This window comes from Solanum stenotomum, chromosome 7 (genome assembly GCF_019186545.1).
Source record: "Solanum stenotomum isolate F172 chromosome 7, ASM1918654v1, whole genome shotgun sequence".
Classification (NCBI taxonomy): Eukaryota; Viridiplantae; Streptophyta; class Magnoliopsida; order Solanales; family Solanaceae; genus Solanum; species Solanum stenotomum.
This window is the reverse complement of record NC_064288.1, coordinates 3,500,389-3,526,417: the sequence shown is the minus strand read 5'-3', so window position 1 is coordinate 3,526,417 and position 26,029 is coordinate 3,500,389. Positions and strand designations below refer to the sequence as shown.

Genomic DNA, 26,029 nt, shown 5'->3' with positions numbered 1-26,029 from the left:
AAAAAAATATTATTCTCCGTGGGATAGATTTGTGGGAGAGAGAGAGAGTTCGAAGAAGAAAAAGTAAGTATGCTATTTTTTTATCTTTTTTTAAATGATGAATGTTGAAGAAGAAAACAACTATTGAAGGCTAGATATTCAGGGGAAAAAAAGCTAGTGAAGGTTGAAAATGGTGAAAATCAAGAAAGAAGAAAGGGGGGTGGAAGAAGATGGGGCAATTTTGATTTAAAAATGCATTTTTAATTAATTGATTAGTGTACTGAATTTTAAAAAAATGTTTAAGAAAAAAGGTGAATAAGCAAAAAAAAAAATTTGAAAATTAATGACGTGGTGCTTACATAGCTTTGATGTGGCAGATGAGAGTGGTATTCTATTCTCAGGATTGTATTTAATTCACTTCAAAAATGTTAAGGAGGTATTTAAACGCCCATGTAATTTAAGTGTTGAACTAAGTTGTGTTTTGTCCCGGTAAGTCGTAAAAATTTGTGAGCTGTATTTCCTAATTAAGGTTGGTATATATATATATATATATATATATATATAAAGAAGATGAAGGCCCTTTCTTTCGTGCTTCATTGTAATCAAGCTTATTGCTAGTCTATCAACTAGAGCCAAGCTTTGATTGCAATGGGATTTTATGTGGTTAATTTTAGTAGGACATTTCAAAACAACCAAGACTAGAAACTTAATCAGGCTTCTTAGTTATAGTTTGCTTAATTATGATCATAGTTATATATTAGATGGAGGAGAGAGGCGAGCGACAAAGGGGGGAGAGAGGTGAGCGAGATATGAAGACACAGTTAATTTGTATATCTAATCGATAATTGTATCACAAATACAATTGATACAAATTAATTGATTTGCATAAAAAACTAGCTACTGGAAGGAGGAGAGGCGAGCGAGATTGGGGGAAGAAGAAGGGACGCGAGCGAGATTCGGAAGAGAGAAGAGAGAGAGATTCAATTGATTTGTATATCTAATTATTAATTGTATCACAAATACAATTGATACAAATTAATTTATTTGTATAAAAAAGACTAGCTATTGGTCGAAAGGAGGAGAGGCGAGCGAGATTAGGAGAGGAAGAAGAGATGCGAGCGAGATGTGGAAGAGAGAGAGATTCAATTGATTTGTATATCTCATCGATAATTGTATATATGTCCAATAATTATTTCGCAAATACAATTGATATGTATCAATGAATACAATTATATCAAAGACTATTATATTCAATTCATTAATGCAAATCAATTGTATTACATATATTACCGAATATAATTTGTATCGATGAATACAATTGTAGTAAATTGTATCAACAAATACAGTTGTGTCATTGTTGTAATTCGTAATAAATTGTATTTGTATTTATGTGCATTTGTATTCATGTGTTGCCTTGTGTATTATATTTTGTGTTACCATTTGTATTTATAAGTGATTGTTAATTGACTGTTCCCATTTGTATAATTGATTGTTACCAATTGCATCATTGATTGTTACCAATTGTATTGTATTAGAGAGAGAGTTTTGTCATAAAGTCCTAACTATAGCTACGAATCGTAATCCTTTTAAATTATAGTTGTATATAGTAATTTATATCACATGTTTACCTTCTTGTGTAGTTTTTCCTTAATTTAACAATCTAATAGACTCTTGAGAACACGTGCAAGAATTTCTCAAATCATAAATTGAAATACTTTATCATGTGTACATATGTTCAATTGGAACAAATAATATATAGTTAAAGTTTAAAAATGAAATTTGCTAGAAAATTTAAGAGAATGACTATGTATTAAATCTTGTAAAACCTTGCCTTGTATTTTTGAATAAAATTTGTTGAAATTACTCTAGCCAATCTCAAATATTAGTCTTTTTAAAAAGGAAATAATATAGGAGAAGGGAAAATGGGAGGGAGCTATAAAAACTTAGCAACTGATCAAGAGTATTATAATCTAATTAACGATTATATATCATTTCTAAGGTAACCTAATTATTATGATAATTAAGTTAAAACCTTATATAGCTCCAAGGTTCCATCGATGAAATGCCAAAATTAGATATAAACTCGAGGAAAATATAACCATCACCTAGGCCAAAAATCACATTTTTAAATTATAACAAGTTACGAAGGATAGAGATATAAGAATAAAGATGAGAAGCTTAGATTCTAGAAGAAGAGGAGAGGAACACACAATTTCTTCATAATAGGCATGAAGCTCTTCTTTCTAACGCACAATTTTTCTTAATCAGTTCCTAATTGGGCTGGGATTCTACACAAAACTCTCCAATATTTTACTCGGCTCAATAATCCCAACTAAATCAATCTCCTTCTCTAATTTTAGTCAATAGGCCCTTACGAATCCAACTCGATTCACAACAGAAGTAGTATAATCATAATTAAGAAAAATACAAGAAATTAAAGAAGAGTCATGCAAAAGAGAGAGTAACATCGAATGAATAATTAAGTGATTGTATTAAATATTTACCTTCACTGGTTTTTATTCTTTTAGTTTCATTTTTTTTCTTTCCTAAATATATGTGAAAGTCTAGCGTTCTTAATGTTATTTAGAACTTTTCTTAATATTATTATTGCTAAGAGTCAAAAGTACTTTTTAAAAAAATTCATAACTACGTGAAATTTCTTTTACTTGGGATATTTGGAGGTAGAAAGGTAGATGATTAAGATAGAATGTTAGGAGGTAGTCGTGTATTGTATAGTTTTTTTATTAGAATTGTTTTTATTACTCTCCTACTATATATCTTGTCCTTTGATTTTAGTGTCTTCTTGATTTCTGTCATTGTATTATTTGTTATTGCTACTATTATCTTCTTCATTTGTTTTCAGCATGTTTTTTTCACCACTATATTTGTTATATGCTTGATTTAGAATATGATTTACATATCTCTCTACCTTTTCAAGGTGTTGTAAAGTTGCATATTCATCATCCTCTCAAAAGTCAAACCTCACTTGTAAAATTATAATATTGAATATGAATATGTTGTTGTTGGGCGGGAAAATGGCATAAAAATAAGTTTAAATTGGAAAACTCCCCCCAATGGAATTCATACAAATTAAAAACATGTTCAATAGAAAATCAGTAATGTCATTTTTGGAAAATTTTAATATAACACCCAAATCGACGTACTCTTTGCTATTATTAACTTCCATTAATTTAATTTAATTGACCTTTATGCAACTTGATACCGTATATTAAAAAACATGCCCTCTCTTAATTGCACAAATAATATTGGAAAATTCAAAGATGTATTTATAATGCAAAATCTGGAAAGATTTGAAAGAGAATACTGAAAATCCTTTTAAAATTTGAAGGAGAATAAAAGTATATATAATTGAAAAGTATGTGTGTCTTTTAAAGGGAGCCTAATTTTAAGGGAAGTAAGTGGGTGGCACTATTACTTTCTCTATATTAAAATGTTTGAAAAATTAAAAGAGTTTTGACTAACATTTAAGATTGTATTTATTTGTCATTTTAATACGAGAAGAATTATAATTTATATGATATTTATGACTAAGGGGTGAAGCTAGAAGTTTGAATATCTCTAATCGAATTTAATAATTTTTTTGCTCAAAGAACCATAAAATCAGTCAAAGAACCATAAAATTGTAAAAGATTGGCTCCACTTCTAGCTCCCTCTTGTCATTTCAGGCAAATATTATGTTCAATTATGCTGACCCATCTAGACTAAAAACTTGATCTTAAATATATCAGAATAAACATATTCATAACACCAACAGTAATATATCAAATGTAATCCTACAAAGAAAAATCTAGAGAAGATAAAGTATATGCAGACATTATCATTTTTTTTTAAAGGTCTGAAAAGATTTTTTTTTGTCATTGGACCAAACAACGCACTTTAAAAAATTAACTCATCTCATTATTGATAATAGAACTCCTTCCGTTCACTTTTACTTATCACATTTCAATTTGACTAACCCATTCAGAAAATAATGATTGATATTGTTATTTTACCACATCACCCCTATTAATTGTTATTTAGTATTAGATCTTAAAATATGATTCAGAAATTAAATAATTAGTATTAAGAATAAAACATGAAAATACTAATTATTTTTCTTAATATGTTAAAAGCGACCACTAACACTAAAAATCTATTTTTCGAATAATAAACACGTAAAAATGAATGGACGAGTATTTTTAATGAAATATGGCTATCATAATGAATTTTGTTCTATTAAATTCACTATCCCAATTATATAATCAAGAATTTAAACTCAAAAAAAAAGAAGCAAAAACCCCACCATTATAATAATTATTTTATTTATTTACTAAGAATAAAAAGGCAAAATAAACAGCTATGATCAGTAACGGTCACATTTGCCTCTTTTTTCAAAGTAAATAAACCCCTGTTTCCCCCTTTGTCCTAAGCCCCTCCACCCTTACCAATTTTCTTGACCGTTTCAATCCAAACGCTCCTCCTCCTCTGTAATCATGAGGGTTCTCGGTTGATTTCTTTCTCCACCATTCTTGGCTGGAAGAGAAACACAATCCCCCCACCCCCACTCTGAAAACCAAGATTTGAATCCTTTTTTTCTGCGTAGATGGGTTGTTTTCTTGGGTGTTTTGGAGGTGATAAGGACAAGAAATGCCGGAAAAACAGGAAAAAGGTCATCCCTCGAGACCAAGTAAGTGTTTCTGAATAACCCCTTTTCTTATTTATGTTTACTCCTTAGTTGTTGTTACCCTGTTCCCAAGTTCTGTTTTTGAAATTCTTGGGAAGGGGATTGTTGAATTTGTCTTGTATTTGAGCAAAGATTCCAGCTTTTATCATGGTTGTGAGTTGGTTTGACTGGGGTTGGGGTTAATTTAGTTGATGATGACGGGAATTTCTTGATTAGTTGATGATGGGAATTTGACCGAGGCTCTTTCGAAAGTAGACTCTCCATCTGCACATGGTAGTGGTAAGGTCTTCATACACTCTATCCTCCTCAGAACCCACTTGTGGGATTTCAGTGGGCTTGTAGTTGTTGAGTGTACCATTTTTATTCCTGTTCCCAAGTTCTATTTTTTGAAATTCTTGGAAAGGGAACTGTTGAATTTATCTTACATTTTAGCAAGATTCCAGCTTTTATCATGATTGGGAGTTGGTTTAACTGTGGTTAGGGTTAATTTAGTTGATTATGATGGGGATTTCTTGATTAGTTGATGATGATGGGATTTTGGCTGCTGGACTTTTGAAAACAGTTTCTCTATCTCCATGAGGTAGTGGTAAGGTCTGCGTATACTCTACCCTCCCCAGACCCTACTTGTGGGATTCCACTGGGTATGTTGTTGTTGTTGTTGAGTGTATCATTTGTTCTTGTTCCCAAGTTGTTACTCCTTAGTTGTTACCTTTTTCCCAAGTTCTATTTTTGAAATTATTGATAAGGGGATTGTTGATCTTGTATTTGAGCAAAATTCCAGCTTTTATAATGATTGGGAGTTGGTTTAACAAGGTTTAGGGTTAATTTAGTTGATGATGATGGGAATTTCTTAATTAGTTGGTGATGACTTCATAAAGTAGTGGTAGGGTATGTGTACATTCTACCTTCTCCAAACCCTACTTGTGGAATTTCACGGGGTATGTTGTTGTTGTTGTTGTTGAGTGTACCATTTTTTCTTGTTCCCAAGTTCTATTCTTGAAATTCTTGGGAAGGGGATTGTTGAGCTTGTCTTGTATTTGAGCAAGATACCATCTTTTATCATGATTGGGAGTTGGTTTAACAAGGGTTAGGGTTAATTTAGTTAATGATGATGAGAATTTTGGCTCAGGTTCTTGTAGAAACAGTCTCTCCACCTCCATGAGGTAGTGATAGAGTTTGCGTACCCTATACCCTCCCCAAAAACCACTTGTGGGATTGCACTAGATATGTTGTTGTTGAGTGTACCATTTTTTCCAGTTCCGAAGTTCTATTTTTGAATTTCTTGGGAAGGGGATTGTTGAACTTGTCTTGTATTTGAGCAACATTCCAGCTTTTATCATGGTTGGGAGTTGATTTAACTGGTATTAGGGTTAATTTAGTTAACGACGATGGGAGTTTCTTAATTAGTTGGTGATGATGAGAATTTTGGCTGACGGTTTTTTCGAAAATAGTTTATCTATCTCCACGAGGTAGTGGTAGTAGAGTATGCGTACACTCTACCCTCTCCAGACCCCACTTTGTATAGTTGTTGTTGTTGTTGAGTGTACCATTTGTTCCTGGAGTTTTTTTTGGGGGGATAAATTAGTCGAGCTATGGTTTTGTATTTCTTTTCGTTTGGGATATTAACAAACAATGTGAAAATCCAATATTGTGCTGCAGAAACATATTTGTCAGGATGCTCAGAGAAGCATTATCTCTACAGAACAAAGCATCACAGAGGAACCCTCTGGGAGCTTGGTTACCGAGGCGCAGTGAGTTACTGAACTTGTTTTTTTCTCTTTTTTCCACTTTGTCTTACAAAGTTAAATGATATGGGTTGTTGTGACATGCAGAGACAAGCCTGAGGAACAACTTAGCTTGAGTGCTAGAAAAAAAGTTACATTTGATTCAAAGATCACTACATATGAACCTGTTTCAATCTATGATAGTACAGATTCTTTACCTGAAACCAAGAAATCTGGTGAAGAAGAAAGAGAGGAAGAGGGATCTCTTGCTAAATCAAGCAAGTCCAACTCTTCCTCTGAAGGGGGTTCTGTCGTATCTAGTGTAGAATCATATCCTACAAACCACAGGTATCAGAACTGTCGAGACAGTGATGATGAAGCTGAGGAGTTTGGTGACAGTGACGTGGACGAAGAATGTGATCTGGATGATGATGAAGAGTACGGGGATTCCGATTGTGAAGGTGGACAAGTGTGGTCTGAATCAGTGTTGACTGATAAGTCCTTTTATCAAGTGGAAATGAGAAAGGGTGAAACAAAAGGATATGTGAGAGATAGGAGTGCTTACATCCATCCTGTGTTGAACCCTGTAGAGAACCTCAGTCAGTGGAAAAGTGTTAAATCAAAAGCAGCAGAACCTATGAAGCTACTGCCACAGAAGGAAAATTGTACCGCAGAAGTAGAAGGGCCTCGTGCTTCGTTCAGTTTAGAACCTACATTTAAGCAATCATCATTTAGTTTCAAGACAAAGCCTAAAGATCAAGAAATTGAGGTTGATGCTAGTCTTTCAAATTGGTTGGTTACACCTGACACCACCAAGAAGGCTGGCTCCAGCGCGCTTGAGACTGTTACATCAGAAAAAAGCATGTCACAAGGTTCTAACTCTATGATGAGCTTTGAAGACAGGCCAATTTTAGGTGTCTTAACAGTTGAGCAGCTGAAACAGCATTCAGCAACTTCCTCCCCGAGGAAATCACCCTGTCGAAGCCCTGATGAGATGCCTATTATAGGAACTGTTGGCACCTACTGGAATCCCTTAGGATCTGCTAAAGACTCTGGGTCAGTTTCTTCTTTTAAAGGCATACCAAACTCGACGAGCAAGTACAGAGAGGTAGAGTATGAATTTTTTTTCGTTACTGTTGCAACTCACTTATAACACAATCACTAGGTACTAAGTGGTGCTCATGTTAATGCAGGATAAGAGAGTTAATTGGCACTCTACTCCATTTGAGGCAAGATTAGACAAAGCCTTGAAAGAAGGTGCCACAGAAGCCTCTATAGCTTGATAGATTATTGTATATCTAAACAGGCACCGCTGTTTGTGAAGCGAGTGAGACTCTTCTTGTTACTATTGTGTGTGCTTACATTTCTATACAGTTCATGGATTTGTCGTGTGTATGAATTATGGGAAAACTGTTTGTTGTAATTCTTTGTAACTATGATAAGTGGTGATGCAGTGAATTTATTTATTGCTTGTGTTTTCCCCTTCAAATTTTCATGTTATGACTTTTGCTTCCTTAAAAAATGATGAATGAAAGTAAGATAGATTAGACCATGAAGGTATCATTGGTGAAGAGACAACCAGACTGTATTTATGTGCTAAGTTGTGCGGACTTTTCACTTTCGAGGCTGCATCCGTGTCAGACTCTCCAAAAATAGTGAAGAATCTGATACGCACATGTTGACATTTTTGAAGAGTTCGAGCAACATAGATTACGTGGCAGGACAGAGATTCTGTTACAGCCACACTTTTGGAACTGGATGACAATTCTGGTGCTTTTGTTTGATTCTAACAAGTAGTTTTAAGATAACACACTTTTTTGGGATGCTTTCAGAGCCCACAAAGCTTTTATGGTTGGTACTTGGTCCATACTAACCCTTATTTATTCAGCAGAAAAGGTTAAAAATATCTTTGAACTATGTGAACCATTGTTAATAGTTTGATCTAAAAATATCCATATCACTAATAGTTTGGTTCAAAAATGTCTCTACTGCTAATAGTTTGGTCCAAAAATATATTTGTTGAACTTAATGGATCAAAAATGTTATTTTTCTTAATAAACATATTATTTCTCTTTCTTTCTAAACACATTTTATTCCTAATAAAAATTATTACTTTTAAAAGATCTATTCTTGTTTCTTTTCTTTTAAAATCACTTGAACAAATAAATAGGAGATATTCTTTTTTTTTTCTTAATTTCATTTTATCAACTAAAACAGAATAACTACATGTATCTGTTTAACGATAATATAAGTCTTATATATATAAGATCATAGTAACCCTATCATTAATTTCATTTTGATAACGATTAAAAAAACTAATAAATTTAAAAATATTTGTATTTCATAATCTATTTTGAATTGAATTAGGATAGACATTTGCTAATAAAATATTATAAAAATATGTTTTAAAACAAACAAAATACAATATTTATTTGGGAAAATGATATTTTTGACTAATTAGGGGTATTTTAGAACCAAACTAGTGACACTGGGCATATTTAGACCAAACAATTAACTAATGATATCTTTGTTCAATTTCACATAATTCATCAGGAACATTTTTAACCCTTCTCCAATTTATTCATGGCCTTATTCTAACTTGCAAAAAACCAAGTTTTAACTTTTAAATAACAACGTTTACTTTGACCAAATTTGGTTAGTCGTCTATAAATTCAAATCTTATATCATGAGATGGTGGCACATATTTCCAAAGTGGGAAACTATTTTAATTTTTTTTGATTGCGTGGCATCCTTATATTAGTTGTTCAAATTATAAAGCAAAAAGGATAGTTTTACTTATTCTTAATTAATTATAAGGATAAAATAAAATTAACCTAATTGATTTTATCTTAATTTTGTGATTGATAAATATTTGGATAGCTATTTTTAATATATATAAACAACTAATATAAGAAGAAGGAGGAAGAGCGTAATTATTTAACGTTTGATTTTGAATTTTATTAGTTTTTAAAAATGATGATGTTCTGTTTAGATAAGGTTACTAAATATGGAAAAGTTTCAAGACTAAGTTGGCATTATCTTGATTTTAGTGTTAGCATTACCTACACCACATGCTCGAAGATAAAAATATTTATTTAAACTTGATGCCTGCATCAAAATAATACATGCATGGCATGTGTGCTATGAAATTTGTTACTTAATCATGATAAATTAACCTGATTTGATGCATAGATTAAGTCCGAACAACTTATTTTAGCTAAGTAGCTTAATCATGATAAATTAACAATTAATTTGTCCCACTCATTATTTTCTTCACTAATATGATTTATTTATTTATTTGTGAAAATGGGACTATGGTGATGTCTTATCAAGAGGAACAGAAAATGCACTACATCATTTATTTTTTGAATAATATAAGTGGAGTACTAGGTACTAGGTACTAGGTACTAGGAAAATGAGAAAACCTTATTTACGCGCCACAAAAATGGCAATAGATTCACAAATAGATTACAATTGTTGATGGTATAATCACTTAAACAAAATTATGACGTATTTCAAATACCATTATATTGCCAAGAATTTACTCAAAAAAGAATAGGCGTCAGCTTCACATCATTAAAATGACCCAATATATCACTTTTCGACTTGAGTAATTTTTTTTAGAAATAATGAAAGATAAATAATTTTACGGTACAACAGAAAAAAAAGTTATTTTTTCGGTGAAAAAATTATAAGTGACTTTTCTGATTTAAAAAAAAAAAGAACTCCATTCACCTATTTTCAATAATTTATTGACCTTTTAAGTAATGATGAATTCAAAAATATTTAAAGGATAGCTTAGACATATATTTTTATGATTGAGGTTGATAAATATTTTGTTTTAAAGAGTGAAAACTTTCAAAGACAAATAATATGCAAGTTTCAACTTTGAGTGCATACGTTTACTTTTACAAAAGTTTTTTGATTTTTCACTCGATGTCTAATATTCACATTGAAATTCGATTATTCTAAATTCATATTGTATAGGTTAAATTTAGAAAAAACACTTTATACCAAATAAAATTTTATAGTCAAGACTCAAATTCAAATAACTTCATTCGCCGTCAATTGAGAGTTTAGACAATGACACATTTTTCAAATGTGGGAACTAGTTTTTCAATTAGCCCATATTTTCCATTTGAATGATTTGACTTTATTATCACTTATTTTCTTTGGTGTTGATTTNATTTGTCCCACTCATTATTTTCTTCACTAATATGATTTATTTATTTATTTGTGAAAATGGGACTATGGTGATGTCTTATCAAGAGGAACAGAAAATGCACTACATCATTTATTTTTTGAATAATATAAGTGGAGTACTAGGTACTAGGAAAATGAGAAAACCTTATTTACGCGCCACAAAAATGGCAATAGATTCACAAATAGATTACAATTGTTGATGGTATAATCACTTAAACAAAATTATGACGTATTTCAAATACCATTATATTGCCAAGAATTTACTCAAAAAAGAATAGGCGTCAGCTTCACATCATTAAAATGATCCAATATATCACTTTTCGACTTGAGTAATTTTTTTTAGAAATAATGAAAGATAAATGATTTTACGGTACAACAGAAAAAAAAGTTATTTTTTCGGTGAAAAAATTATAAGTGACTTTTCTGATTTAAAAATAATAATAAGAACTCCATTCACCTATTTTCAAAAATTTATTGACCTTTTAAGTAATGATGAATTCAAAAATATTTAAAGGATAGCTTAGACATATATTTTTATGATTGAGGTTGATAAATATTTTGTTTTAAAGATTGAAAACTTTCAAAGACAAATAATATGCAAGTTTCAACTTTGAGTGCATATGTTTACTTTTACAAAAGTTTTTTGATTTTTCACTCGATGTCCAATATTCACATTAAAATTCAATTATTCTAAATTCATATTGCATAGGTTAAATTTAGAAAAAATACTTTATACCAAAAAAATTTTTATAGTCAAGACTCAAGTTCAAATAACTTCATTCGCCATCAATTGAGAGTTGAGACAATGACACATTTTTCAAATGTGGGAACTAGTTTTTCAATTAGCCCATATTTTCCATTTGAATGCTTTGACTTTATTATCACTTATTTTCTTTGGTGTTGATTTGAAAACTTAATTTGTGTTTACTTTTTGAAAATGACGTATGTGTATACATCTAAGTTTTGAAAAGAATTGATTTACTGTGTATATATATATATACATTGAATTAATATTGGGATTAAATATACATTGTCACGTGATTTTTTTCATAAAGTTCATGATCTAGTCAACTAGTCAATTAAGATTTTTCTAAAGTTAAAAAGATTACACTAAGAATATTTATTTTCTAAACCAAATTTAATATTAAGTTTTGGCAACGAAAAAATATTACTAGTAATATTGAGCTAGCATCATTTTGGTGTCAGTATTACCTGCAAACAATAGCTAGTTCAATAAGAAAAGTACAATAAATAAATCAAAACTTAATAAAAATTAAGCTGGTTAGATTATGATCCGCTATTTAGAGCCTGATTGGATGCTATAGCTTATGACTATAACTTATAGTTTATTTTTATTATTTAGGCTTAAAAATAAGTGTTCAAACACTTTTTAATTTTACTGAAATACTGTAAAAGTGCTTTAAAATTATTTTGGCAAGTCAATCCAAATAGTTTCTTAGTTTATTCAGCTAAAGTAATTTTTGAGCAGATCATTAACTTATTAATTTATTAATTTAACCTATTTTATTTTTATTTTATTCAAATTCAATCCAACTTGTCCATTTAACAATTCGATTATTTATCATTTTTATGCAATTGTTCGAAATATAGTATCAAAGGATGCATCACATCATAGGCAATAAAAGCAAATCAGGTTGAAGAAGAATAGATGCTGTAGATTCAGATTTAAATTTGAAAGTTATAAATTTATATTTAGTAATTTACTATAATTACAATAAATATTTACATATAAATTTATGTTCTACATAAAAATTTATTAAATTCACGTGAAAATAACATCTAGGTTAATTATACGCAGTGTAACTCTGACCGCTAAAAATGGCAGCTGATTTGATATTGGGAGCACCAAAAACTAACAACAATTATTTTATTTAATACTTAATTTCTTTAATGGTTTATCCACAAAAGTGATTTCAACAATCAATCAATAGCAATTGACATTTTATTTTATTATGTTTATTCCATGACACCACTAATTATGAGATCTAGTGAAAAAAAAAATTCTTAAAAAAGCAAGCTCGATCTTGATATTTACTATATATTTTTTAATCCATTGTCACTGAATTATGTCAAAGAAAAATAGGAAACATCACTATAAGTGACACATTTAACATTAACTAATATTTTATATTTTTATTGTACATTTTCTACAAGCTAAGTATTAAATATTAAGGTAGACATGATTTAGTTAAAGCAAAATCGTGCCATTTCACTAAGTCATATAATAATTACGTAGTTAAAGACTAGTACCATTTCATTTTTTAATTAGTATAAATAAAGTTAGTCAATATCCTTATCAATCAGCCAATAGTGACTTTTTTCGACCGTAACGGGTCGATAAATAATAATATTTTATGAAATTGTTTTGTCTCACCCTTCATATGAAATAATAATTTTATTATATAATATAAATGCTGAAATAAAATAGTTTTGAAATTAACTGATATCTTACCCCAAAAATGAGAAAAATTTAATTCCAATTTTTTTCCGGAATTATTATATCTATTCTACATGTCAAACGATTCCTAATAGTTCTCTTTGGTTTCATTACTAGAAACAAAGTTTTCCCACTGTAAATCAATGACAAATTGATATTATAGAACATAATTTTTCCACTCGATAATTTGCTATTAAACCAACACACTAAAAAAAATACATGATAAAAAATAAATTCTCGTTGAAATAATAAAAAACTTCATAAGAGAAAATCAAGGTAGGAATAAAGAGTAGTTGAACATTTAAATGTATATATTAAATATAGCCATCAATTTTGACCCCCAACCAGCTCATGTATGTCCTTTTGAAAACCTGTATTTTCCAATAAAAGATTTTTCAAATTTTAACTTGTTGACTGACCTATGAAAGGTCAATCATCCAGCTACTACATATACAAACAAACATTTATTGTAACGTCATTTTTATACAAGAGGAATTAAGAAAATATTAAAATTCACACTTAGGATTTAAAAATTTTGTGATGTAAAGTAATTTTTTAACTTTCTTTGTTAGTATTAAAAATTTAGAATCTTTCACTTATGTGTTAAAAAAAAGAGATTCAATAGGTCATATATATAATAATAATAAAAAAAAAGTTCATTTATACACTTATTTGATAGTACAATTTTTCGACAGAGGGAATTCGATTGACTTCTTTATGTATTTAATTCTTCTTATATTTAAACCCTCTTGATAAATGAAAATCCTCATTCTGGATGTACAATTATTTCAAGATTTTTTTTGTTTGTTGGTTTGTTTATTGGTGTCACGGAATCAACAATTTAATAAAAATATTCAGTAAACGTTTTCGTCAGTTTTCACACTATCACATGTTGAAGTAAACAAAAAAATAATCATTGACTTGATTTCATTTTTCTTTAATATTGGTTTTGAACCAAAGTTTTTTTTTTTTAATATACTTATCCTACTAAATTGTTCACCACTCAATCTTTTATTCATTATATGTCAAGTTGACATATAGTTTTGACAAAAAACTTCAAGATTATTAATGAGTTGAAACCGTGTTTTTGTCACATCCTATTGGACTATTAAGCTCTGTATTCCAACTACAAAAACTACAACATTTTATTTTATTTTCTTAGTTTTCCACCTGGTATTCCGTATTTGCATTGAAGTTTAACTATTTCAAATTCGTGCTGTGTAGGGCCCCGTTCAGAGGGAAATTGCTTCCTAATAAGGACGTTTCCATATCAAACCTCTGATTAAGCGATGAGCTGCTCCATCCATTGAACCACATTTTTTTTTGTTTTCTACCTGGTGTTCGGAGCCTACATTGGAGCTCCGACAAAATCCGAATTGCACACTGCAAGGCTGGGGTGGCGCTCCAACAAGATTTTCTCTATAATCAGGGTCTGAACCCAAAACCTCTAGTTAAGGGTGAAGCAGTCTCACCACTGCACCATAGCTCAGGGTAATGTACCACATCCTTTGGTGGTATAATACATCTTTGCCTTTTTTTCTTCTCTGTTTTTCTAAAACTTTTATGTTTGCTTTTCCAGTACTAATATATATACTCCCTTTTTGTTCTCCACTTATATATTGACAACCCTTTCATCTATAAAAGCACAAAAATGTTGTATTAATTCTTCTTGAAAACCAAATATTACACATGACAACATTTCATACTACCTTAGTTTACATTTTGTATGTGCTACTTCTTTTTTCACTTCCATTAAGTATCACATCTTCAGCAAGAACAGAAGCTGAATCTCTTGTCAAATGGAAGAGAAATTTACCTTCTACTTCTTTCTTGGACTCATGGTCCATTTCGAATCTCGAAAACTTGTGCAATTGGACATTTATTGTGTGTAATGATGGTGGAACAATTTCTGAGATCAATCTTTCTGATGCAGCCCTCTCAGGCTCACTTGATCACCTTGATTTCACTTCATTTCCGAGTCTCGTGAATTTCAATCTTAATGGAAATAACTTCAGTGGATCGATACCTTCGAGTATTGGCAATGCCTCATTGCTTACTTTCTTGGACCTGAGTAACAATATCTTATCAGGTGTCATACCTGAAGAGATTGGAAAATTGAATCAACTTGAGTATCTAAGTTTTTATAACAACAATATCGAAGGTGTGATTCCGTATCAGATTAGCAATCTGCAGAAGGTAATGCACTTGGATCTTGGATCAAATTTCTTAGAAACTCCTGATTGGTTGAAGATGAAAAATATGCCTGTGTTGACGTATCTAAGCTTTGGTTATAATGAACTGAGGTTAGAATTCCCTGAATTCGTACTTCGTTGTCATAATCTAACATATCTTGATTTATCGATAAATCATTTCAATGGTTCGATTCCTGAAACAGTATTTACCAACTTGATCAACCTTGAAAGATTTAATCTTTCATCTAATTCATTTCAAGGTTCATTGTCACCAAGTTTTACTAAGTTGTCTAAGTTAAAAGAACTTCAGCTAGGTGTTAACATGTTTTCTGGTTTAATTCCTGATGAAATTGGCTTGATTACTAGTCTTGAAGTTCTTGTACTTTTCAACAATTCATTTGAAGGAAAGATTCCATCTTCTATAGGTAGACTCATAAATCTTCAACAGTTGGATCTTCGAAAGAACGATTTGAATTCAACTATTCCTTCTGAGCTTGGTTTTTGTACTAAACTCACTCTCTTAGCTCTAGCAGAAAATGACCTGCAAGGGTCATTGCCTCCATCATTCTCCTCTCTTACTAAGTTATCTGATGTGGGGTTGTCTGATAATAGTCTTTCTGGTGAAATCTCATCAAATTTCATCACCAATTGGACTGAGTTGACATCTTTGCAGCTTCAAAACAATATGTTTACAGGGAAAATCCCACCCGAAACCAGTCAATTGACAAACCTTGTATATCTTTACCTCTATCATAACAATTTCACTGGTTCCATTCCCTATCAGATTGGGAACTTGCAAAACTTGTTGGAATTAGACTTTTCTGATAACCAGCTTTCAGGAATAATACCTCCAACCATTGGAAATCTGACCAATCTAAAGACGTTGCAACTTTTTCGCAACAATCTGAGTGGAACCATTCCTCCTGAGATTGGAAAATTGATATCCCTTGTAACCATCGACATCAACACCAACCGACTAAGTGGTGAGCTGCCGGACAGCATTTCTGACCTCAGTGAGCTGAAGATTCTTTCTGTATATACTAATGATTTCTCAGGCATTGTCCCTAAGGACTTTGGAAAGAACAGTCCTCAATTGTCAAGTGTCAGCTTTGCAAATAACAGCTTCACTGGTGAACTACCTGCTGGATTGTGTAGCCCGAATGTTGAGGAGTTGACGATAAATGGGAACAAATTCAGTGGGAAGTTACCAGATTGCTTGAAGAACTGCACACTGCTAAGACGAGTACGGCTTGAAGGCAACAATTTATCTGGTAATCTTTCAGATGCATTTGGAGTGCACCCGAAACTTGTTTTCCTTTCTCTTAGTGACAACCAACTTTCAGGTGAACTCTCACCTGACTGGGGGAAATGTGAAAATCTCACAAGTCTAAGAATGGATGGAAACAAATTTTCTGGTGTAATCCCAGCTGAGCTAGGGAACCTGAGAGCGTTGCGCGTGTTAGCTTTGGAAGGAAATGAATTGACTGGTGAAATTCCTTCTGAACTGGGAAGGTTAGACCTGCTGTACAATCTCAGCTTGAGCAAAAACAATCTTACTGGAGGCATCCCTCAGTCTGTTGGCAATTTAACTAAGCTCCAGTATCTTGATTTGTCGACAAACAAGTTAAGTGGTAACATACCAGTAGATCTTGGGAAGTGTGAGAGCCTGTTGAGCTTGAATCTTGGCAACAATTCATTATCAGGTGGCATTCCATCTGACCTTGGCAATTTGATGCAGTTGAGTATTCTTTTGGACCTAAGTAGCAATTCGCTAACGGGAACCATTCCACAAAACTTTGCCAAGCTCACCTCATTAATGCATCTCAACCTCTCACATAACAACCTCTCAGGTAGAATTCCTCCAGCATTAGCTCAGATGATCAGTCTTCAGGAGATGGATTTTTCCTACAATGAATTTTCTGGACCAATCCCAACCGATGGAGTATTTCAAGGAGCATCCGCTAGTTCTTTTCTTGGCAACTCTGGTTTGTGTGGAAATGTAGAAGGATTATCCTCATGTAATTTGGATACCCGAAATGACAAGTCCAGAAATAATAATCAAAAGATCCTCATTGGGGTACTTGTACCAGTGGTCAGCCTCATACTTTTGGCAATCCTGTTTGTTGCATGTCTTGTGTCTCGAAGGAAGGCTAAGCAATATGATGAGGAGATCAAAGCTAGCCAGATACATGAAAATACAGAATCTCTGATTTGGGAAAGAGAAGGGAAGTTTACATTTGGTGACATAGTGAAAGCTACTGAAGATTTCAGTGAAAAGAACTGCATTGGAAGAGGAGGCTTTGGAAGTGTCTATAAAGCTGTTTTGCCCTCTGGGCAGATTGTTGCAGTCAAAAGACTCAACATGTCAGACTCAAGTGACATTCCATTGACTAATCGTCGAAGCTTTGAGAATGAGATTAGAACTTTGACAGAGGTGAGACACAGGAATATAATTAAGCTCTTTGGTTACTGTTCCAAGAATGGGTGCATGTACTTGGTTTATGAGTATATAGAAAGAGGTAGCCTGGGGAAAGTTCTATATGACAATGAGATGGGATTGGAACTTGGATGGGGTACAAGAGTGAAAATTGTGCAAGGAATAGCTCATGCACTCGCTTACTTGCATCATGACTGCTCTCCGCCCATTGTTCACCGTGATGTATCATTGAATAACATTTTGCTTGAATCAGAATTCGAGCCACGACTCTCTGACTTTGGCACAGCAAAGTTGTTAGCTTCAGACTCATCAAATTGGACCACAGTTGCTGGTTCTTATGGCTATATGGCACCAGGTATGCTACATACTCATTACCTAATGCATCCATATTTCTGTTGATTAAGTAGTATATCCATTGGAAGGATACTTCAATAATATTGTGTCTTTCTTCTTGTGCAGAGCTTGCACTTACCATGCATGTTACAGAAAAGTGTGATGTCTATAGTTTTGGAGTCGTAGCGATGGAGACTATGATGGGAAGGCATCCAGGGGAGCTTTTAACTTCATTATCAGCATCAACAACATTGTCTCCAGAAATACTTTTGAAGGATGTTCTTGACCAAAGACTTCCACCTCCCACCGGCCACCTGGCAGAGGCAGTGGTTTTTGTGATCACGATTGCCTTGGCATGTACACGTACCACTCCTGAATCGCGACCAACCATGCGTTCTGTAGCACAAGAATTGTCTGTTCAGACTTTGCCTTTCCTTCCACAGCCATTGGGGACAATAGAAATGAGCAAACTAATAAGTTTTCAGAAATAATGAGAAGATAGGGCCCTCATGCACAGGTGTGAAATGTACAGGCTGTAGAGTTTTAGTGCTGTAATGGATCTATTCAAATTAGTATGTTTTAGAAGCACTTTTCCCTAGAAAGAAAGAAATAATATCATCCTGTTAATCATGAATGCTACAAAGTTGGTATATTAATTTGGACAAGTATGAATGTTACAAAGTTGCACAATGCCCTTATCCTAGCTTTCACTTTATTGCTAGGCAAAACACTTGCAGAAAGATACAATGTGTTCATTTGCAATAAAAATAGCAACCTAACAAAAATTTGGCAAAGAATACATCACACAGATACCAGGCATGGTACTTAGCATTCCACTCCACACTGCTTGAGTATAGGTCCCTTCTGCTTTGGTAGGAATGGGTCTATTCTAACCCAAACGAGTGAGAAGATTGAAGCAAGAAGGATTGACCAGAGGACCACAATGGTGGGAGTCCTGTTCTGCCTGCCCATCAATCCCTTTAGGAAAGGATAGAGATGCACAATAACCCAAAAGGCGAAAAATAACTTTCCGAAGAGAGGACCCCATGAACCGTAACCATTGTTGATGGCATCCGAAACACCAGCTACAACACCAACCATATTCAAGATGATCAGAGTGGTTGGTGGGATGAGAAGTGTGGTCCATTTGAAGAGGTAAAGCTCCCCAAATTCAGCATCATCAGCTGCTTTTGATGTTACAGTGAAGTTTGTGTCTACACCAGCAAGAACTTTAAGAAGGCCTTGGAAAACTGCAAACAAATGTGCTGAAACACCACCGATGACCCAAAATTGCTCATTACGCCACCAGGCCTCAATGCTTACTCCACTCCATCGCAGCTCGAGTACACTTGTGGCTATGATGGAGATAAAGAGAGCCATGAACCAAATGCTTGCAAAGTTGTTAAGCTACAAAACAAACATGGATTTTGATTTATAAAATCTAAATCAAATCTTTATATTACTGAACCAAATTACTTCAGTTCACTTACTGTGGGGACGATAAATTTTCCAGTGAGAAGGCATACAGCTGGAAGGGTGCAGTAAGCTAGCAGAGCAATGGAAGTGAATGGGTAAACAATAGTGTTAATGTATGCTAGCCTTTCCAACCACTTGAGTTTTCCACCCCAGGCATACCAAAGGGGACAATGACGACTCATGAAGATTTCGACAGAACCAAGAGCCCATCTCAGGACTTGGTGCAATCTATCTGATAGATTGATTGGTGCTGATCCCTTAAAAGCGGCTCTCTTCGGACAGCAATAAACCGATCTCCATCCTCTGCAATGCATCTTGAATCCAGTCAAAATGTCCTCTGTGACAGAACCATAAATCCATCCAATCTGTCAAAACAAGAAAAATGAAAACCAATTTATTAGAAGTTAGCTAAGCGAACACCCATAACTCATAATTTATTCATGAAATATAATGCTAACCTCTTTGCCCCAGTCAGTTTTCTCTTCATACCCACAGCTAATAACATGAATAGCTTCTTTTATGAGTGTTGTTGGGTTTGTCCCTTCAGGAAGTCCACCATCTTCCTTAAGTGTGGAAGCTATGAAAACGGGGGACTGCCCGAATCGTTTCTCAAAGTTCTTTTGGGACATGAGAGACGACTTCTCAAGCTCATCATATCCTTCAAGGCCTTCTTCAATTTCCTCAAGATCAAAGACAGGTCCAGATGGCTTCCTAGTGTAGTTCTTTCCATTCATTGTTTTCTTTTTCTTGCTGTATAGTCCTCCAAGTCCAAGTAAGGCCTTGATGCTCTTCTTCTTGGACTTGGACTTGGACTTTCTTGAACCGCCACAACAGCAACTGGGCCAGCAATCACATGTCATCTTTTGACGCTTCTCTGAAACAGGTGGATCATAGCCGTATAACGCCTGCCTGTTAAAGACAGTACCTGTTCCAACATAAACTGGTCCTTGAATTCCATCCAGGCCTTTCATGTTGATCTGCCACCATGAAGGGAAAAAAGCATATTAATACCGGGAATAAATCCTTTGTCAACACATTGCTGTATATATAGATCAACTTACATCAAAAAAGACAACATTCCGATTGGCATATCGATCGTGGCGATCAATACCATCAAATCTCTGGGGAAATTGGACATAGCATAGCTTCTTTCCAATTTGTGGGTCCATTAAAAAGCACATGGCTTCTCTAACTGCCTTGCTGTTGTTAAGGTAGTGATCACAATCCAAGTTCAACATAAATGGTGCATTCGTCAGGACTGCAGCGACTCGAACCTATTTAGCAAAACAGCACAAATTACATGACATTAAGAAAAGGACTTAATAGAATGTCAAGGAAGCAAACCAGAAACTAATATACTAATTACTAACCAAAGCATTCATGGCACCAGCTTTCTTGTGGTGTTGATAGCCCGGTCGTTTCTCACGGGAAACATAGACAAGGCGAGGTAGCTCCTTACCTTCAATGTCAAGTGCACCTTCACTACCAAGATAAACTTGAATCATACCAGGATGGTCTCTGGTGTTGTTACCGGGCCACGGAGTTCCATCTTGCATTACCCAGCCTTCTTCTGGTTTTTTCTGAGCTTTTGCTACTAATGCATTAATTCTTACTTTGAATTCTTCATATTCTCTCTGCCACAAGAGAGTGAGTTTTCAATTTGCAGAAAAAATCTTATTTTAAGCCAAAGTATCTTAAGCACCCGATAAATGATACTCCTTCTATCCCAACTTATATGACATTCTTTACTTTGGGCACGTCCTAAAATGTTCGACACGATTCCTTCTACAACTTCTTTTTAAACCTTGATATGATTCAGTCAACATTTTAGGCACTGCATCTCCTCTGATATAGTCGTATAACATGAGACGAAGGAAGTAATAGATACATACCTTCATGGCCCTGCGATCCTTGACAAAGGTAGGCTGAACTTTATCTTTCAAGTAATCAATCTTTTCGTTGAAGTAGAAATCAGGTGCTCTAGGCTCTACACTATATTTCTTACAAAATGGCACCCATCTCCTGGCAAATTCAGCTGTTTCTGCTAATGAATCGAACAACAGCATGGAAGCACCGTCATCTGATACATAACAGCTAACCTTCTCGACAGGATAATCAACAGCCAAGATTGACAGAACAGTGTTTGCAGTGATAATAGGAGGCTCCTTAAGAGGATCAACAGTACTCACAAACACATCCACTGGGGCTAATCGATTAGGCTCGCCTTCACGTTCAAACCTCAATGTCAATCGATCTAAATAAGTTTCACGGTTTATTGGTGACCATTTGGGGAACTGATCGAGTATCCATGATAATGCAAACCATATTTCACATATAACAGAGATAATCCATAATGGATAGGCATCATAGGCTGGTGTTAAGATCCGGAAATGGAAAAAGAATCCAAGAATTACAAGCCTGAGGATAATGACTATCCGATATGGACTGATTAAACTTGATGGAAGTGGAACTTTTCGCCAGAGTGGTTGCCGAGCTTCAGCCAAACTGCTTGGAAATCAGTTAAGTGGTTATAATATTGAAATATACTGCAAGTTTTATATGCTTAAACTTGATCTGTTTCAATTCATACACACTCATTTCATGTTGAAACATTGTAGTATCTGATTCATTTTGTTAATAATATTATATGTAGAAGTGTTCAAATTATTTAACTATACCAGTCAGTCACTGAGTGATACATAACTACAAGTGACAGACGATATATAACCGAAAATCCAATATTTAAAAGTTGTAAGGAGAATGAGGAGAAGGTGGAAACAAGACCAGATATAATTTGATCGTTATGAACAAATCCAAAGACCAGGTTGACTGATTTGTTATAAATTTAAAGTATCTCTATAGCATGTTTTCCTTTTCCTTCTATGTTGTTTTCTCGATGATTCCTCACATAAAATCTTCTCATATTAGCGACGATATAACTTCAACACTATCAAAGAGAGGCGGGAATTAGCTTGAATAATCAAACAAACTTATCAATATTTCCGTCCACTACTAAGAATATATGTCAAATAACATGTTAAATTCCCCTTCTAAGTCAAAGGTCTATCTAAAAAGCAAATCTAGTAGGGGTAAGGTGTGGTATATCTTACCCACCCAAACCTCACTTGAGGTGTATATATCATGTTGAATTCCCCTTCTAAACCAAGTTATTAAATTCCACTTCTAAGCTAAGGGTCTATCAGAAATAGTAAATCTACCCCGGCCCACAAAGGTAGTGTTAAGGTGTGGTATATCTTACCCTCCCAAACATCACTCGTGGGATTACACCGAGGGTAAACAAGATGTTAAGTGAAAAGAAAGAGTACATACAGAAAGTCATCATCTTCATCAGGTTGATCATTTCCACCATTATTAACAAGACCTCTCTTTTCTTGACGATTCTTCCATTTCTCAACTCTTTCCTTCCATTCTGCATCACCATAACTTTCTTTCTGCTCATCCTCCAATTCCTTCCCAGCAACTGTAAGTGATTTTCCATTGAAATAAAACAAAATCATGACTTTGAGTGACACATATATATAAAGTGCAACAATTACTCATTTGGAAATTAAGTAATAGAGATCGATATAGCTGTACCGCTTCCAACAACTGATTGATTAAAAGCACCACCACCATTGGTGTTGTGATTATACTCTCCATTCTCCTGTCAAACATAATACAACTTGCTTTCAGTTCAAATGAAAGACAGCATTTGGGCGGCAAACAACCCAAATCTCACTAGTTAAGGCTAATTACATTTCTTGTCATATGTTTTTGAAATTACCATTCGTGTCAGATTTTGGTCCTCAAATACATGTATCTATCTTGTCGAGATACATGTATCTCTTATAGGTCAAAATAAGTTGTAAATTTGTTTCAGTGTACACTGTATCTAAGCGGATTCACATGTATGTAAGATACACCAACTCTCTCGCGCGTTTCTTTCCTTGTGTATCTGTATTTCATTATATGATATCACATATATATGTAGTGTGATTCACATGTATCTAATGTGTTTCATATGTATATGCGATACACCAACTCTCTGCTCACCTCCCTCCTATTTTGCTTACCTCTCTCCCTATGTATTTGTAATTTTAAATGTATTTGATAGTTTCACAAAAACACACGTATTTAGGTGTATCTGACTTGAAATGTGTTATGAAATTATTAATTAATGAGATAATATGTAATTTAGTTTAAATAATTATAGAGAAAATTAGTAAATATGGTAATGTTTGTATAATTAGATAGTTCTACTAAATAATTACTACTATTATTCCAAATTTACATAATTGCTGCGAACATCTTCAATTTCTGAAGTACATTTTGTTCGTCTAGTTTACCAACATGAACAAAGTATACACAATCAATATAACTCGATTCAATATGCAGTGTATAAGTATTTATGTGTATTATATGTATAAATATATATATATATATATATATATATATATATATAGTATAAAAAAGTAGATATTTAGTTGCAATTTTATAAATTGATTTTGCCAGTACCAATGAAGATTATGCGGCATGATAATAGTTATTTTTTTTATTTTCTTCCGAGAATTTGATAGACATGATAATTCAAGGCAAGTTAATTATCTCTAGTTCTATGGGATAGCACCATGTTGTAGCTAATTACATTACTACAACAAAAATAGTTTTTAGCGGTATTGAATATACATATTAACAAAGAGTGCTAAAGCTTTTATCGACATTAGCTAATTGAAACTAGATCCAATCTTGCTATAGGCTTTAGAGACATTTACAAAGAGTGCTAATAGCCGATAAAAATTGTTGTTAAAGATTATTTTTGGTAATTAGTATAGTATTAATACTTTTAGTAGGTTGTTGGAAATAGAAATGAATTACTAACCGATTGGTGGTGGTTGGGAGAAGCATGATGATTCTTAATCTGAAATTCTTGTTCAAAATCATCATGAATATCATCTTCATCATCACCTACAACTCTAGGACACCCTGCCAATATTCCACAATTAACAATCACTTTTAAGTTCAAGAAATTCAACAATGTATATATATATATATATACCACGGCAGAAATGATTTTTTAGCCCTTCACATTATGACTTTTTAATAAGAGAGATTCATTTTTAACAGTCTGAAAAGGTCATTTTCTTCTATTCAAATCGTAAGAGGAAAAAAGATCTTATTTCCTCGTATCATCTATCATCTTACAAACATATCTCAAAATACATAAGCTAGCATGTATTTCAAAGGAGAAATGATTGTACATACACACAACATATAAACAATTTATCGTACAATTTAACTTGTTATAGCGAGTTATTATTCTATTTTTTCTTGCATAGATAGATTACTATAAGTGAGAGGGGGCAATGTACCTTTATGACGTTTATATCGAGTATGACACTGAGGACAAGCCTGATTCCCTTCACTCCTTTCATACTCATAACATGGCCTACAAACTGGAAATCCACACTCCCCACAAGCAACAAATACCTCTCCATTTTCCTTAACTTCAATCTCATCTCTACAAATCTTGCATATCTTCTTCAACGTAACGACAAACTCTTTTGACGTTTCTGTTGGAGGTCGTTGCTATATATACACAAAAAAATAATCGTTAGCAAGCAAGAAAGCCTAAGCAAAGCAAAAATTATCCGTTTGTGTTTGACTGAACATGAAATTTAATAGAAAATGAAAGACTTCAGAACGTGTAGAAAGTGTCATGTAAAATAAGAGAGACGTACATCGTCTCCTGTATGAAAAACATGAAGTTCACTCCGAGAATGTGAACCAGCAACAGCCATGGTGTTAGATGGATATTGGCACAAAGGCAAAATGAGCGTATTAATATTAAGAAGAGAATATGTAGTTTTTGGTGGGAGTTTGAGATTTTTCACCTAATTGATAGTTGAAATGTCATTGGTTTGATTAGAAGACACGTTACTTGGACAGGTAGGAACACATTGCTTCTTCCACAACCTATTTAATTCTCTGGACACACTAAAAAAATTTAAAAAAATCTTATATTGTTCTCTAATATTTTTTAATACTAAGATGATATTGTGTATGATCATTTATCATGTGTGATTAGGTAGTATATAGATAGCTTTGATACAAAGGTATCCAAACTCAGAATCCTAACATACTTGTAGGTTGGCCAATTATAACTCATTATAAATTATTCATTCTAATTAAAACTATATTCTTATGACTGTGAAAAAAGTAAGTTTGTACATTATCTGGTATAGTATTTTTATTGAGAAACTTTCACTATCATATATATTATTATTACTTATACTTTTAAAACATTACGTATCTTACCACTAACTAAGAGTTTCTTATCCTATATATTGAGGAAGATACATGTATTTTTGCTACCAGATATACTAAAATAGGTAGAGAGGCAAGCGAGATTTGTTATGTATACATGTGAATCACACTAGATCCATGTATTTAGAACAAATCACACCTAATTTTGACCTCATGTATCCTGAGATACATATATCTTGACGCACCAAAATGTGGTAAGATAGTTTTTTCTGGATTTTT

General features: G+C 33.2%; 3 protein-coding genes across 3 annotated transcripts; 2 read left to right on the top strand and 1 right to left on the bottom strand.

The window, feature by feature from the left end:
• Window positions 1-4,380: 4,380 nt before the first annotated feature.
• Window positions 4,381-7,866, top strand: LOC125870988 (protein JASON-like). The gene is made up of 4 exons (XM_049551554.1): window positions 4,381-4,666; window positions 6,323-6,414; window positions 6,496-7,495; window positions 7,581-7,866. The coding sequence occupies exons 1-4, from the start codon at window positions 4,583-4,585 to the stop codon at window positions 7,668-7,670; spliced, it is 1,266 nt and encodes a 421-aa protein (XP_049407511.1). The 5' UTR covers window positions 4,381-4,582; the 3' UTR covers window positions 7,671-7,866.
• A 6,768-nt stretch (window positions 7,867-14,634) lies between these two features.
• LOC125870978 (MDIS1-interacting receptor like kinase 2-like) lies at window positions 14,635-18,700 on the top strand. Its single transcript, XM_049551535.1, has 2 exons — window positions 14,635-18,032; window positions 18,137-18,700. Exons 1-2 carry the CDS (start codon window positions 14,738-14,740, stop codon window positions 18,499-18,501), a joined length of 3,660 nt encoding a protein of 1,219 aa, XP_049407492.1. The 5' UTR covers window positions 14,635-14,737; the 3' UTR covers window positions 18,502-18,700.
• On the bottom strand, window positions 18,634-25,332 carry LOC125870980 (cellulose synthase A catalytic subunit 4 [UDP-forming]). Its single transcript, XM_049551536.1, has 11 exons — window positions 25,225-25,332; window positions 24,856-25,072; window positions 24,366-24,469; window positions 23,084-23,150; window positions 22,817-22,967; window positions 21,379-21,991; window positions 20,857-21,120; window positions 20,548-20,760; window positions 19,945-20,463; window positions 19,501-19,851; window positions 18,634-19,417 (listed from the first exon to the last, which is right to left on the bottom strand). Exons 1-11 carry the CDS (start codon window positions 25,282-25,284, stop codon window positions 18,836-18,838), a joined length of 3,141 nt encoding a protein of 1,046 aa, XP_049407493.1. The 5' UTR covers window positions 25,285-25,332; the 3' UTR covers window positions 18,634-18,835.
• Between the last annotated feature and the right edge of the window lie 697 nt (window positions 25,333-26,029).